At 51.5% G+C, this 13724-nt stretch overlaps 1 protein-coding gene across 2 annotated transcripts; it reads left to right on the forward strand.

Annotated features, from left to right (window-relative positions):
* Positions 1-2895: 2895 nt before the first annotated feature.
* On the forward strand, positions 2896-12536 carry ARRDC1 (arrestin domain containing 1). 2 transcript variants are annotated; one of them, XM_084798837.1, is made up of 8 exons: positions 2896-3069; positions 10022-10132; positions 10686-10736; positions 10831-10985; positions 11167-11349; positions 11452-11628; positions 11708-12146; positions 12227-12536. In XM_084798837.1, exons 1-8 carry the CDS (start codon positions 2952-2954, stop codon positions 12295-12297), a joined length of 1305 nt encoding a protein of 434 aa, XP_084654963.1. In that variant the 5' UTR covers positions 2896-2951; the 3' UTR covers positions 12298-12536. The 2 variants fall into 2 exon arrangements, with proteins under 2 accessions (XP_084654963.1, XP_084654964.1); XM_084798838.1 differs by lacking the exon at positions 10022-10132.
* The last annotated feature ends 1188 nt before the right edge of the window (positions 12537-13724 follow it).

Below are 13724 nucleotides of genomic sequence, written 5' to 3' on the forward strand. Positions count from 1 at the left end.
ACTACTCTTCCAGAGGACCAGCGTTCAATTCCTAGTGTCCACATGACAGCTTACACCTGCCTGTAACTCTAGGATCCAACACCCTCACATACACATATAGACAAAACACCAATAAAGATATTTTTTTTTGCCGGGCGTGGTGGCGCGTGCCTTTAATCCCAGCACTCGGGAGGCAGAGGCAGGCAGATCACTGTGAGTTCAAGGCCAGCCTGGACTACAAAGGGAGTCCAGGACAGTCAAGGCTACACAGAGAAACCCTGTCTCGAAAAAACCAAAAAAAAAAAAAAGATTTCTTTTTTTTTTTTTTTTTTCTGAGAAAGGGTTTCTCTGTGTAGCCTTGGCTGTCCTGGACTCCCTTTGTAGACCGGGTTGGCCTCAGACTCATAGGGATCCATTTGCCTCTGCCTCCTGAAAAATAAATTTTAAAAAAGAAGAAAAAGTTAGCTGGGCAGTGGTGGTGCATACCTTTAATCTCAGCACTCAGGAGGCAGAGGCAGGCGGATCACTGTGAGTCAAAGGCCAGCCTGGCCTACAAATCGAGTCCTGGACAGCCAAAGCTAACACACACACACACACACACACACACACACACACACACAGAGAGAGAGAGAGAGAGAGAGAGAGAGAGAGAGAGAGAGAGAGAGAGAGAAAAGATACCTGATTTAATTTATTTAATACAGTACCAAACTGAAAACAAAACAGGATTGTTCAAATTGTTTTTGGCACCATAGTAAGATAGAACAGTAAACTGTGAACACATGATTTTTCTTTTTCTTTTTTGGGCTTTTTGAGACAGGGTTTCGCTGTGTAGCCTTAGCTGGACTAGACTGACTTTGTAGATCAGGCTGGCCTGGAACACACAGAGATCTACCTGCCTTTGCCTCCTAAGTGCTGGAATTACAGGTGTGTGCCACCATGTCCCGTGTGAACATATGGATTTAAGACCCTTCCTACACCCCTGGGCACCGCATGCCTGTATTTCCAACACTCTGGGAGCAGAAGCAGGTAGATCACTGTGAGTTCACTGGTCTACAAAGCAAGTCCAGGACGGCCAAGACTACACAAAGAAACCCTGTTTCAAAAAAAAAAAAAAAGGCTGGAGAGGGCTCAGTGGTTAAGAGCACCAACTGCTGGGACTGGAGAGATGGCTCAGAGGTTAAGGGCACTGACTGCTCCTCCTGAGGTCCTGAGTTCAATTCCCAGCAACCACATGGTGGCTCACAACCATCTGTAACATCTGTAATGTGATCTGATGCTCTCTTCTGGCCAGAGCACTGCATACATAATAATAAAAAATAAAAATAAAATAAAATAAAAGAGCACCAACTGCTTTTCCAGAGGTCCTGAGTTCCCAGCAACCACATGGTGGCTCACAACCATCTATAATGTGATCTGATGTGCACTGTATACATAATAAATAAACAAATCTTAAAAAAAAAAAAGCCGGGCAGTGGTGGTGCACGCCTTTAATCCCAGCACTCAGGAGGCAGAGGCAGGCGGATCTCTGTGAGTTCAAGGCCAGCCTGATCTACAGAGTGAGGCCAGGGCAGCCAAGGCTATACAGAGAAACCCTGTCTCAAAACCAAAGAAAGAAAGAAAGAAAGAAAATGGGCTGGAGAGAGATGGCTCGAGATCAAGAGCACTGAGTGCTCCTCCAGAGGTCCTGAATTCAATTCCTAGCAACCACATGGTGGCTCACAAACTATAATGAGATCTGATGCCCTCCTCTGGCCTGCAGGTAGAGAACTGTATAGATATAAATAAATATGTTTTAAAAATGGTGTGTGGGGGCTGGAGAGATGGCTCAGTGGTTAAGAGCTCCACCTGCTCTTCCAGAGTCCTGAGTTCAATTCCCAGCAACCACATGCTGCCTCACAACCACCTATAACATAATCTGATACCCTCTTCTGCAGATAAAGCACTCATATACAATAAAAAAAAATCTTTAAAAAAAATGGTGTGTGGGGGGCTGGAGAGATGGCTCAGTGGTTAAGAGCACCGCCAGCTCTTCCAAAGGTCTTGAGTTCAATTCCCAGCAACCACATGGTGGCTCACAACCATCTATAATGCAATCTGATGCCTGCAGGTGTACATGCAGACAGAACACTGTATACATAATAATAAATACACCAATCTTTAAAAAAAAAGAATGGTGTGTGTGTGGGGACAGGCAGGGGGTGATTCAGGTCAGGCAGTGGTGGTGCGCGCTTTATCCCCAGCACTTGGGAAGTAGAGGCAGGCAGATCTCCTCTGTGAACTTTAGGGCAATCTGGTCTACAGAGTGAGTTCCATGCATACACAGAGAAACCCTGTCTTGCAGGGGGAAACATGTTCCAGGAAGAGTTCCTTCTGTTCTGTCTCAGCAGCCTCCCTCCACTTCCCAAGTCCTGCAAACTAGTCCTGGACCACGCCCCAGGCCGCGGTGCACAGAGCCGGATGGCCGCCGAAGCTGGGATACCGCCTGAGCGGGAAGCACCTCTCGTACTAACCACCTAGCCTGGCGATCAGCCCTCGCCGCCGGGACTCACCCCAAGTAGCAGAGGTCTCAAGGGTCCCGTAAAGGTCTGAGCCCAAAGCGGACGGCGTAGCCCTCCCCGCCGGTCTGGGCTGGCCTTCAGGGTAGGACTAGGACAGGGCTGGTGTGAGCAGGTACGGGTGTGCAAGTCTAGGGAAATGGGCGTGTCCGTGTGGGGCGTGTCCCAGTTATGGGCGTGTCCTCAGGTCGGGGACCAGCCCTCGAGAAGGCGGGCCTTGGTTCGGAAAGGGGCGGGTCCTTGGGTAAAGGGTGGGTCTTGGGGGGGGCGGGCATCTGCTAGTATTCCGGCCCAGGCGGGCCGGGCGGCCTGGGCGTGTCCTCTTTCGGGGTTCGGGGGGCGGGGGGGTGGAGAAGGGGGCGGGCCTCGAAGCCACTGCCCTAGCAGGCGTCAGACCGCGGCGCGGGAGACCGCGGTATGGGGAGGGTGCAGCTCTTCGAGATTCGCCTGAGCCAGGGCCGCGTCGTCTACAGTCCTGGGGAACCGCTGGCAGGGGCCGTGCGCTTGCGCCTGGGAGCGCCAATGCCCTTCCGAGGTGGGCGCGGGGTCGCTTTGGGGGAGCGGGTAGACGCGTTCTCACCTGCGGTGGGGCGGGGCTCTCGAAAACCTTGCGGTCAGGGGGCTCTGAGTCTGGGTTCTCAGTCTCCATGGCACCCTGGGTGACGACGGAACTAAGGGCGCCAGGGGCTGGCTGTTCTTGGGAGGCCCACGGAGGCCAGGGCGGGGCAAGGCAGCTCGGTGGCCCAGTCCTTCCGCATCTGTCCCATCCTGTGCTCTCCGCCTAGGGGCGGCCGGAGTCTGTGCCAGAGCCTAAGCGCTTGTTCACTATGCCCAGGAGAGTCTGGCGGTAGAAGCATGCAGGCCTCCAGTCTTCCTCTGTTCAGGTGTCCAAGGTCCGCGGCACTCTGCACCTGCTGAGCCCCTACCTGGAGCCTAGTGTGTGCTGGGTCCCTCCCCCCCATCCCCCCTCCCTCTCCCTCTCCTTCCCCTCCCTTCTTCTCTATCTCCCTCCGTCCCTTTCTCCCTCCTATGCTGGACCTTCCTCTTCAAAGACAGTCTGGGTCCAAGTGAGCAGGTCCCCAGGTCCCCAAGTGCACAGGGCACCCTCTTGCTTTCAGTTTAAAGCTTGTTGAACACTTCCTTAAAGCTTACCCTTGCTGGCATGGGGGCCTTTTCGCCCAGGCAATCCCACCCCTACCCCACCCCCACTTTTGGCTCCTGTCCTAAGGCCTTGTGGGAGCTGAGCTGCTGATGCATAGATCAGGGACTCTGAGGCTGAGGATCAGGTTGCTGCCTTGCCGTTGACCCGGCACTCTCAGGTGTAGCCTCTTCTATGCTGGATCCGCACATAGGGTCCCCGAGTGGGATTTGATGACTGAGCTCTCAGGGTCAGGTGGGCACTCCTGTGGCCTCTGCCTAGCTACTGGCACTGACTGCAAGATTATATGGGTTGTCCCTGTTTGGTGCTCTTTTACTTTTGCCTCCGGTGAGAACTTCCTGTCTGCTTGGCTGAAGCCACAGATGCCCATACACACCTCTGGTGACTGTTGAGGATGGATAGCTATCCTCATCAGCCATCTTAGGCCCCAGTTGAAACCCTGGACCTGGACCTGGTGTTGTGTCCAGGTCTAGAAGGAAGCTAGGTTGTAAGTAATAAGGCTTCTTGGTCATGATCACGTTACCTCTCTCTGTTTAGAGTTTGTGGTCTGGATGAAAGCAGACATTGATTTTGTAGAGGCTACAGCAGTGATAAGTCAGCATCTCCTGGACCCAAGAAAAGTATGAGAAATCTGAAGAAAACCACACATTGGCTGAGGAGAATACTGTGCAGGCCGCAGACTTGTGCAGTCCTATTTTGCTTTGCTTTGTTTTTGTTTTTTCAAGATATGGTTTCTCTGTGTAGCCTTGGCTGTCCTGGACTTGCTTTGTAGACCAGGCTGGCCTCGAACTCACAGAGACCCGCCTGCCTCTGCCTCCCTGAGTGCTAGGATTAAAGGTGTGTGCCACCACCTCCTGGCTTGTCCTATTTTTGAGCTAGATATTCAGTTTTTCTTTTCTGTTATTTTCTTTCTTTTTTTTTTTTTTTTTTTAAAGATTTATTTATTTATTTGTTATTATGAATACACTGGTACACCTGCAGGCCAGATGAAGGCATCAGATCACATTATAGATGGCTGTGAGCCACCATGTGGTTGCTGGGAATTGAACTCAGGACCTCTGGAAGAGCAGACAGTGCTCTTAACCTCTGAGCCATCTCTCCAGCCCCTTTTTCTATTATTTCCTCCTGACTAGACTTGGGCTGAACAAATATGGCAAAGCACAGCGTAAGGATGAGCTATCTCCTGGCCTCCTTGTAGCAGATAAATAGTGAGTAAGTGGATAGCTGACCTTACAGGGGCCAAGAGAGCCCAAGCCGATGGTCCCAATTGCACAAGTGCCCAGGGTTGGGCTGGGGCTGAAGGTGGACTGTTTACATTGCTGGCAGTTGTGTGTGTGTGTGTGTGTGTGTGTGTGTGTGTGTGTTGGCCATCCTGGAACTTCCCCAGTCCTGCTTGGGATGGAAATAACCATGGTTCTTATATCTTCCTTCATTCAAAGGACACTTGTTGAGTTTCTGCTAGGCCCAGTAAAGGAGACCGCCCTCCCATCCCCACTCCTGTATTCTTTTATTTATTTATTTATTTATTTTGGTTTTTCGAGACAGGGTTTCTCTGTGTAGCCTTGGCTGTCCTAGACTCACTGTGTAGACCCGACTCCTGTATTCTGCTTGCCCAATGACTGACAGTGGTTAGCACCTATCCACGCGGATGCTGCCTGCCTCAGAGTTGGAGTGGGCAGAGGTCTAGACCCAGGGGAGTGGCAAAACCCACTGTATTTTCCTCTTATGAGTCACTTATGGGTCACTATGCCCCATGCTGGATCAGATGGAAGTTTTCCTACTGACTTTCTTTCTTTCTTTCTTTCTTTCTTTCTTTCTTTTTTTCTTTTTCTGATTTTCAGGTGCTGGGATTTTAATTTAGAGCCTCTTGCTCACCATTGAGATATATTCCCAGACCTATGATTTTGTTGAAAAAACATTTATTTTTTTATTATTTTTAGATACAGAATCTTTTGGTTTAAATTTATTTACCTTTACTTGATGTGCATTGGTGTTTTGCCTGCATGTATGCCTATGTGAGAGTGTCAGATCTTAGAGTTACAGACACTTGTGAGCTGCCAGGTGAGTGCTGGGATTTGAACCTGGGTCCTCTGGAAGAGAAATCAGTGCTCTTAACTGCTGAGCCATCTCTCCTGCCCCAACACAGTATCTTTCTATGCTGCCCAGACTGACCTCAAATTTACAATCCTCCTGATTTAGGCTTTTGAGTGTTGGGATTACATTTATGCACCACCACTCCTAGGTCTCTCCTATTTTTCCTTTTCTAAATTAGATTTATTCATTTTGTTTTACATGTGTAGTCTGCATGTGTGTGTGTGTGTGTGTGTGTGTGTGTACACGCATTACTGGCTTGTGTGTCCCGGGAGTTCAGAAGAGGGCATCAGATGCCAGTAGGTTGGAGTTAAAGATGGTTATGTGCCACCATATGGGTTCTGGGAATGGAACTTGCTTCTTCCGCAAGAGCAACCAGTGCGCTTAACTCCTAAGCTCTCTCCAGCCCTCTCTCTGTTTTTCATAGACCAGCTATGTCTTCATAGGACCTCAAGTGGTAGTCACTCCTGTTACTCTTGTGGTACAATTGGAAGTAGGAGAAGCACAGATTTAATGGTGGAATCTGGTAGCTGGTGGGAGTGGTCAGGTTCAAGATCTCTGGGACCTGAAGATTGGAAAGGTCTTCATCATCAAGGTGTGTGATAGGAATCTACTGGACAGGTAGACCCACCGGTGAGGGAAGAGAGTTCCAGAAGTCTCTGTGGAACAAAACACACACCAGCATTTTCTTCAGAAACACACCTTTAATCCTAGCACTTTGGGAGGCAGAGGTAGGTAGATCTCTGTGAGTTCGAGGACAGCCTGATCTACAGAGCTAGTTCCAGGACAGCCAGGGCTACACAGAGAAACTCTGTCTTGAAAACCAAGGGCCAGGCGTCGTGGCACGCGCCTTTAATCCCAGCACTCGGGAGGCAGAGGCAGGTGGATCGCTGTGAGTTCGAGGCCAGCCTGGTCTACAAAGTGAGTCCAAGACAGCCAGGGCTACACAGAGAAACCCTGTGTCAAAAACAACAACAACAAAACAAAAGACAAAAAACAAAACAAATAAGAGCAGCCTCCAGTCTCCGATGGTGAACACCTGACAGTTTGGTGTACCCTAGTCAGTTTGGTGCCTGTCTTTTCTCCTCGTTCTGAACACTGCTAAGAAGTGCTTTTTATGCATGGATGGCACCTTGGAGTATATACTGTTCTGTCGGCTGCCAGCTGACGCTCTGTAGTGGAGGACGTGCTAGAATGCACTTGCCCTGGGTTTCTGTCTATACTGCAGAGTATGAGCTGGTAAGAAGAGGCCCATGGTTGCCTCCCACAACAGATACCTTTGCATGAGAGCAGAGGGACAGGTCCGTAGGGATATTTCTGAAAGGCGGCAGGGACATTATTAAAAGCCAGAAAATGGAGGAAGTCAGGATCTCTTGTCAGGTGATGGCCTGCAACCTGCCTGGTCTTGCCATTACAGCCATGTGCTGACTCTAAAAGAGAGCTGTGTCCAGTGTCCTTCAAGTAGCAGCAGTAAAGATCACCTAGTATGCTCAGAAGTCCCTTATTTCTCAAGATTTATGTGTTTACATAGTATAAGGTTTTTCCTGCTTTAGTGATCTGAGAAGGTGGTGTTGCCCTTGGCAGTGAACTTGGGATCTCTAACACTTTCCTGGGGGCCGTTTTTTGTTTGTTTGTTTTTTGTTTTTCGAGACAGGGTTTCTCTGTGTAGCCTTGGCTGTCTCTGCCTCCCAAGTGCTGGGATTAAAGGCATGTGCCACCACTGCCCCACTTTTAATATTTATTTACTTATTATGTATACAGTGCTCTGCCTGCAGGTGCACCTGCAAGCCAGAAGAGGGTATTAGATCACATTATAGATGGTTATGAGCCACCATGTGGCTGCTGGGAATTAAACTCAGGACCTCTGGAAGAGCAGACAGTCCTCTTAACCTCTGAGCCATCTCTCCAGCCCAAGCCTGGGGCCAGTTTTTACACCTTGATTATGATCCTACTGAGGCACAGGAGCAGCTTCAGGTGTTTTGTTGGGGAAACAACATTGTCTTTGCAAGCCCTTTTCCCCAATCAATTTCTTTATTTTAATGAAATCTTTAAATTTATTTAGTTATTGTTATTTTATGTGTATTGGTATTTTGCCTGCGTGTATGTGTGTATGAGGGTGTTGAATCTTGGAGTCATGTTGTGAGCTGCCATGTGGGTCCTGGGACTTGAAATCCCAGGAAGAGCAATCAGTGATCTTAACTACTGAGCCATCTCTCCAGCCCTCCCCAGTCATTTCTGATGAGAGAGTAAGTGGCACAGGATGTGTTTATCTCAGTGGCTAGAGGTTGTTCTCACTGGCGGAGGGGGGGGTGTGGGGGTGGGGGTGGGTGTCCCAAGAGCCCTGTTTTGTGGGGAAATGCCTGGGATTGGGACCCTCCTCTACTGCCAGTTTGGGTGCTGCTTGTTTTTCTGGAAGCTGGTGGTCTCATGCTCCTTTGCCGGACTGTTATGCTTCCTTGTTGTTATAAGCAGTGCTAGGAGAGACTCCTGATGAACTAGTGTAGGGCTTGAGAGCTGATGTGGAGTTTATAGGTGCAAGCACGAGAAGCCGGCCCTGTCAGTCTATGGTTGGTGGTATGGGGCGTGTTCTGTGTCTCCCTCCCCTCTCCAACATGGGTCAAAGTACTCAAGCCTTGTCAGTCTGATGAGGTGTGAGTCACCTGGGTTTTTCCTGATTTCCAGTGCGGCTGGGTATCGGGTCATTCAAATAACAAACCACCCTAAACTGAGCAGCTAAAGCAAACAGTCCGTCATTGCTCATACATTGAGCATGAAGTCCTTGAATAGCTCTGTGCCACCCACTGTAGGTACCCTGATAGCACAGGGTCTCCAAACTCCTTTTAGTATCTAATGGGGGACCATTCATCCTTCGGGAGATGTGCCCTTTGTGAGGCACCCTGCGCCCTCTGGCAGAGATTTTATTTATTGAATATGAGTGCTTTATCTGCAGAAGAGGGTATCATATTACATTCTAGATGGTTGTGAGCCACCATGTGGTTGCTGGGAATTGAACTCAGGACCTTTGGAAGAGCAGGCGGCACTCTTAACCACTGAGCTATCTCTCCAGCCCCCTCTGACAGGTCTTTGAACCTCCTCTTAACCATGTAAGCTCAGAGCCGGGCATGGTGGTGCACACCTTTCATCCTAGCATTTGGGAGGCAGAGGCAGGTGGATTGCTTTGAGTTCGAGGCCAGCCTGGTCTACAAAGGGAGTCCAGGACAGTCAAGGCTACACAGAGAGATCCTGTCTCAAAAAAAAAAAAAAAAAAGTGGGAACAGATGCTGGCAGCCATCGGGTTAGGGGGTGCTCCGGTGGAGAGCTACATGGGTAGAGGATGAGCCGAAGGCTTATAGGATAAAGCTAAGTGTTCTGTGGGGGACCGACAGGATGCCTGGACCGTGAGACAGGGAGACTATAGATGAGGCAGGGGTGATCAATTCCTAGGTACTAGGCTATCTTTGTTCCTCACGCATGGTGGCTTTGTCACAAAGATGAAAGAGTCTGGTCAAGTAAGTCTGGGAAAAGGGCTGCAACCATGATTTCAGGGTGCCTCCCATTGGCTCCTACCTACTACTTAGCCTGAGCCGCCTCCCTTGTGGCCAGTTTCTTTCAGCTGTGGCTACCTGCTCACAGTGGGCCCAGATGTGTCTGTTAAACAGAGGAACGAGGGCTCTGTCTCTAGTGGTTCCTGTTCTGCCTACTCCCACGGGTGGGGTGCAGAAAGTCAGCCTCCTGGGCACACCGGCTCGAGACGGAAGTCAAGGCTCGCCTTCCAGCGGTAGATTGCTGACTGGCTCAGGCAGGTCTGACTGCATTCCCGCAGGGGGAGGGTTGGCATTAGCTTTCAAGAGACTAAAGGGGCAGCTCCTGGCCTAAGTGATTTACATCTTAAAAAGAGGGGAGGGGCTGGGTTTTTATAGGTCTGGCTAGAGGCTGAGGTAACCGATTTGGGGGTAGGCCAGGGGTTATGTAGGAGATTATAGGCCTCTCACTGTGTCTGTAGGGCAGACGGAACGCTGTCTTGTCAGTTTCCTGACCAGCCTGGTTGCCTGGGAGAACAGCAAGATTGAGGATGGCCAGGAGGCATTCTATGAGAAACAGCAGGATGCAGGAACCTCTGCCAGCAAGGCTGCTTGACCCATGGATAATTCCAGCCCTACTTGAATTCCTGTGCTGGGGACAGGGAGGAGTCTCTGCCATCAGCTGGCTTAGGCTTATGCCACCCTTCCCCTTACAGCTATCCGGGTGACCTGCATGGGTTCCTGTGGGGTCTCCAACAAGGCCAACGAAGGGGCATGGGTGGTGGAGGAAAGCTACTTCAACAGCTCTTTGTCCCTGGCTGACAAGGGTGAGTGTGGGAGCCAGCAGTGATCACAGGGGCAGCCCTTGCCTGGAGTGGGCTCAGTCTGGCTCTTCCCCTCCCAGCAACTGCCTCTTAGATTCCCACTGGATCCTGCATCTGGCACTGGGGCTGGGTGGGCTCTGCCCCTTCTTAGTCTGACTGTCTCATCTCCATGCTCTCGCCTCAGCCACCTTCCTGTCCTTTTATTTATTTTTAAAATTTGTATATCTTTGTTTTTGAAATGTAGCCCAGGCTAGACTTGAGACTTGGGGTTCTCCTGCTTCCTCCTCCCAGGGGTGTGCTGTAGCCCATATGTGGCATACTTAGTTCTTGGCTTTGAGCCAATGCTTTGTATGTGTGCTAAGCAAACACTCTCTACCAGCTACGTTTCCAGCCACCTGCCTCATTTAAAGCAAGCCCTTGTACGTAGCCCTTAGCTCCTGCCCTGGTCACGCTCAGGTTGTGTGGACCAGTGGGCTGTAGTGCCCGCTACTGTTCTGGCACTGTGGCCACTATGGACCTCCTCCTGTTCGCTCCCACCTCCTTCTTGTCTCTGTAGGAAGTCTGCCGGCTGGAGAACACAGCTTCCCTTTTCAGTTCCTGCTTCCTGGTGAGTGGACCGCCTGTGGGGACAGCAGCCTTGAAATGGTGGGACCTACAGGTGGGCGCTGCTGGGTGCCAGCCAATTCCTCTTCTCCCCGTAGCCACGGCACCCACATCTTTTGAGGGACCCTTCGGGAAGATTGTGCACCAGGTGAGGGCCTCCATCGACACTCCACGTTTCTCCAAGGATCACAAGTGTAGCCTCGTGTTCTACATCTTGAGCCCCTTGAACCTGAACAGCATCCCAGATATTGAGGTGAGGGTGGGGCAGGGGCTTTCTTAGTTGCTTTCACTCTTCTTAGGTCAGGCGGCCAGGCGGCCAGGCTTTCTGCCTTAAGCTGGTTGCTGGTGCCTAGGGAAGGCTAAGGACCTGTCTGGGTACCACAGGAATGCATTCTGTGCTTGCTCGCTAAACTCCTCCCCTTTTTCTCCTCCAGCAACCCAACGTGGCCTCTACTACCAAGAAGTTCTCCTATAAGCTGGTGAAGACCGGCAGCGTGGTTCTCACAGCCAGCACGGACCTTCGTGGCTACGTGGTGGGACAGGTGCTGCGGCTGCAAGCTGACATTGAGAACCAGTCAGGCAAGGACACGAGCCCTGTGATGGCCAGCTTGCTACAGGTCAGAGCCCTCTGGCTCCCTGAACCTGTCTCTTTCCCTTGGGACAGAGGGGGGTGGGGTGGGTGCTGGCCTGCCCAAGCCCATAGTCTGGTCTTTCCTTAGAAGGTATCATATAAAGCCAAGCGTTGGATCTATGATGTCCGAACCATTGCAGAGGTGGAGGGTACAGGTGTCAAGGCCTGGAGGCGCGCTCAGTGGCAAGAACAGATCCTGGTGCCTGCTCTGCCCCAGTCAGCCCTGCCTGGCTGCAGCCTTATCCACATCGACTATTACCTTCAGGTTTGGTGTTGCCCGGGGCTGGGTGGCCTGAAGCTAGGTGGCCTTGGCCTGACTCCTCAAAACCTACATTTTTTTCCAGGTCTCCATGAAGGCACCCGAAGCCACCGTGACCCTCCCACTCTTTGTTGGCAATATTGCTGTGAACCAAACCCCGCTGAGCCCCTGTCTAGGCCCAGGGTCTTCTCCTGGGGCCTTGTCCCCCGTGGTGCCCTCAGCACCGCCCCAGGAAGAGGCGGAGGCAGTGGCTAGCGGCCCCCACTTCTCAGACGCAGTTTCCCTTTTGACCAAGAGCCATTCTCAGCAGCAGCCACCGTCTGCTACGTCGGGTTCCGTGTCTGTCACCACCATTGAGCCCTGTGTTCAGGTCGGAAGCCCTGCTAGGCATTCTCTGCACCCGCCCTTGTGCATCTCTATAGGTGCCACCGTCCCCTACTTTGCAGAAGGCTCTGGGGGCCCGGTACCCACCAGCAGCGCCTTGATCCTCCCTCCAGAGTACAGCTCATGGGGCTACCCCTACGGTGAGTGAAAACGACAGGGACTTCCGGCGAGGAAATGAAGGTGGCTTGACCATCTTTTAGAGCCTGCTTTCTCCCCACAGAGGCTCCACCATCCTATGAGCAGAGCTGTGGTGCTGGTGGTACAGACCTTGGCCTGATCCCAGGGAGCTGACCCTGGTGAGCTAACCCTGTGCCACCTTGCTTGGTGGGCCTGGCCTTCGCCCTGGCATGGGATGCCCAGGGCCTCGTGCCTTCGCTCTCTACCTGGCCCAGCTACTCAGGACCTGCAGCTGTCGGATCTGCCTCTCCTGGCTCCTCTGGAATTAATCAGTCCTCTTCTCGAGAGGTTGGGGTAGGGCGGCAGAGACTTGGGACCTGGAGAGACTGTATAAATAAAGCACTTTATTTGTAGTTTGGCAAGTAGCTGGTCTTTGCCCTTGACAGCCTAGCCTTAGAGTGTCCCCTGCTGTACAGACTCTACCCTGAAGACCACAGCCCTGCAAGTTCCTCCTTTGACCCCGCCTCTGAAAGACCTTCCCGCCCCCTAGCTCCTCCTGTTTTCACAACCGGAAGGAGGCATCTTGGGAGCTTCTCCTTTGGCTCCGCCTAATCTTGTCTTGCTTATTCCCCTGCCTCTGGGCTCCACTATGGAGCCTGAGTGCTATGCTAGCCACTTCCTGTCCACTTTATTCTTTAAATATTTTATTTTGAATCCCCTCCCCCATCCCCCCCCCATCTGCTTAAGGGTGTCCCTTGTGTTCTCTGGGATACACTCTGTTCTTGCACTCCAAACCAATTTTCCAGGTGGAATGCTTGGATGCCTGGCCACCACAAATTTTCATGGGGAGAGGATTTGCCAGGAACCTGCTTGAGACAGAACCCTTGACCCTTGGGCATGAGGTCCCTGTCAGCTCTGGGCATGGTGTCTCTCCTTATTTACCGTTGTTGTTCACACAAGACCTTGGAACTGTGACCTAGGTTCCTGAGTTCGAGGCCAGCCTGGTCTACAAAGTGAGTCAGGACAGCCAAGGCTAACACAGAGAGACCTTGTCTCAAAAAACAAACAAACAAACAAACAAAAAAAGAAAGGCAAGGGCTCCCTGGAACAGCATTTCAGAGGCACCCTACAGCCACCTTAATCTCCACATCAGCTCGGCCTGTTGGCCTTCACGTGTAATGTTTGCACTGGAAGGAGTTACCTCGGAGTGATTAAACTCCATCTGAGCCAGGTTTTTTTTTTTTTTTTTTTTCTGAGACAGGGTTTCTCGGTGTAGCCCTGGCTGTCCTGGACTCCCTATGTCGATTAAGCTGGCCTTGAACTCACAGCGATCCACCTGCCTCTGTGTCCCTAGTGCTGGGATTAAAGGCGTGTGCCACCACACCCGGCCCTAGAGCTCTGCTTTGCTAGGCTTGGTGGCCACCTTGCCTGTGGAATGAACCAGTCCACAGACTTTCAGGGAGCAGAGTGCACTGGAGAGCAGGATACTGGCCGTGCACAGCCGGTCTCCCCAAGTTCTGGTGCCACTCTGATCCCCAGGCCGCTGTCTCATCTTCACATCACCTAGCCAACTGGGTCTGCACCCCAGTGTCAGAGGCTAG

The sequence above is a fragment of the Acomys minous genome (assembly GCF_964271855.1).
Source record: "Acomys minous genome assembly, chromosome: 10".
Lineage (NCBI taxonomy): Eukaryota > Metazoa > Chordata > Mammalia > Rodentia > Muridae > Acomys > Acomys minous.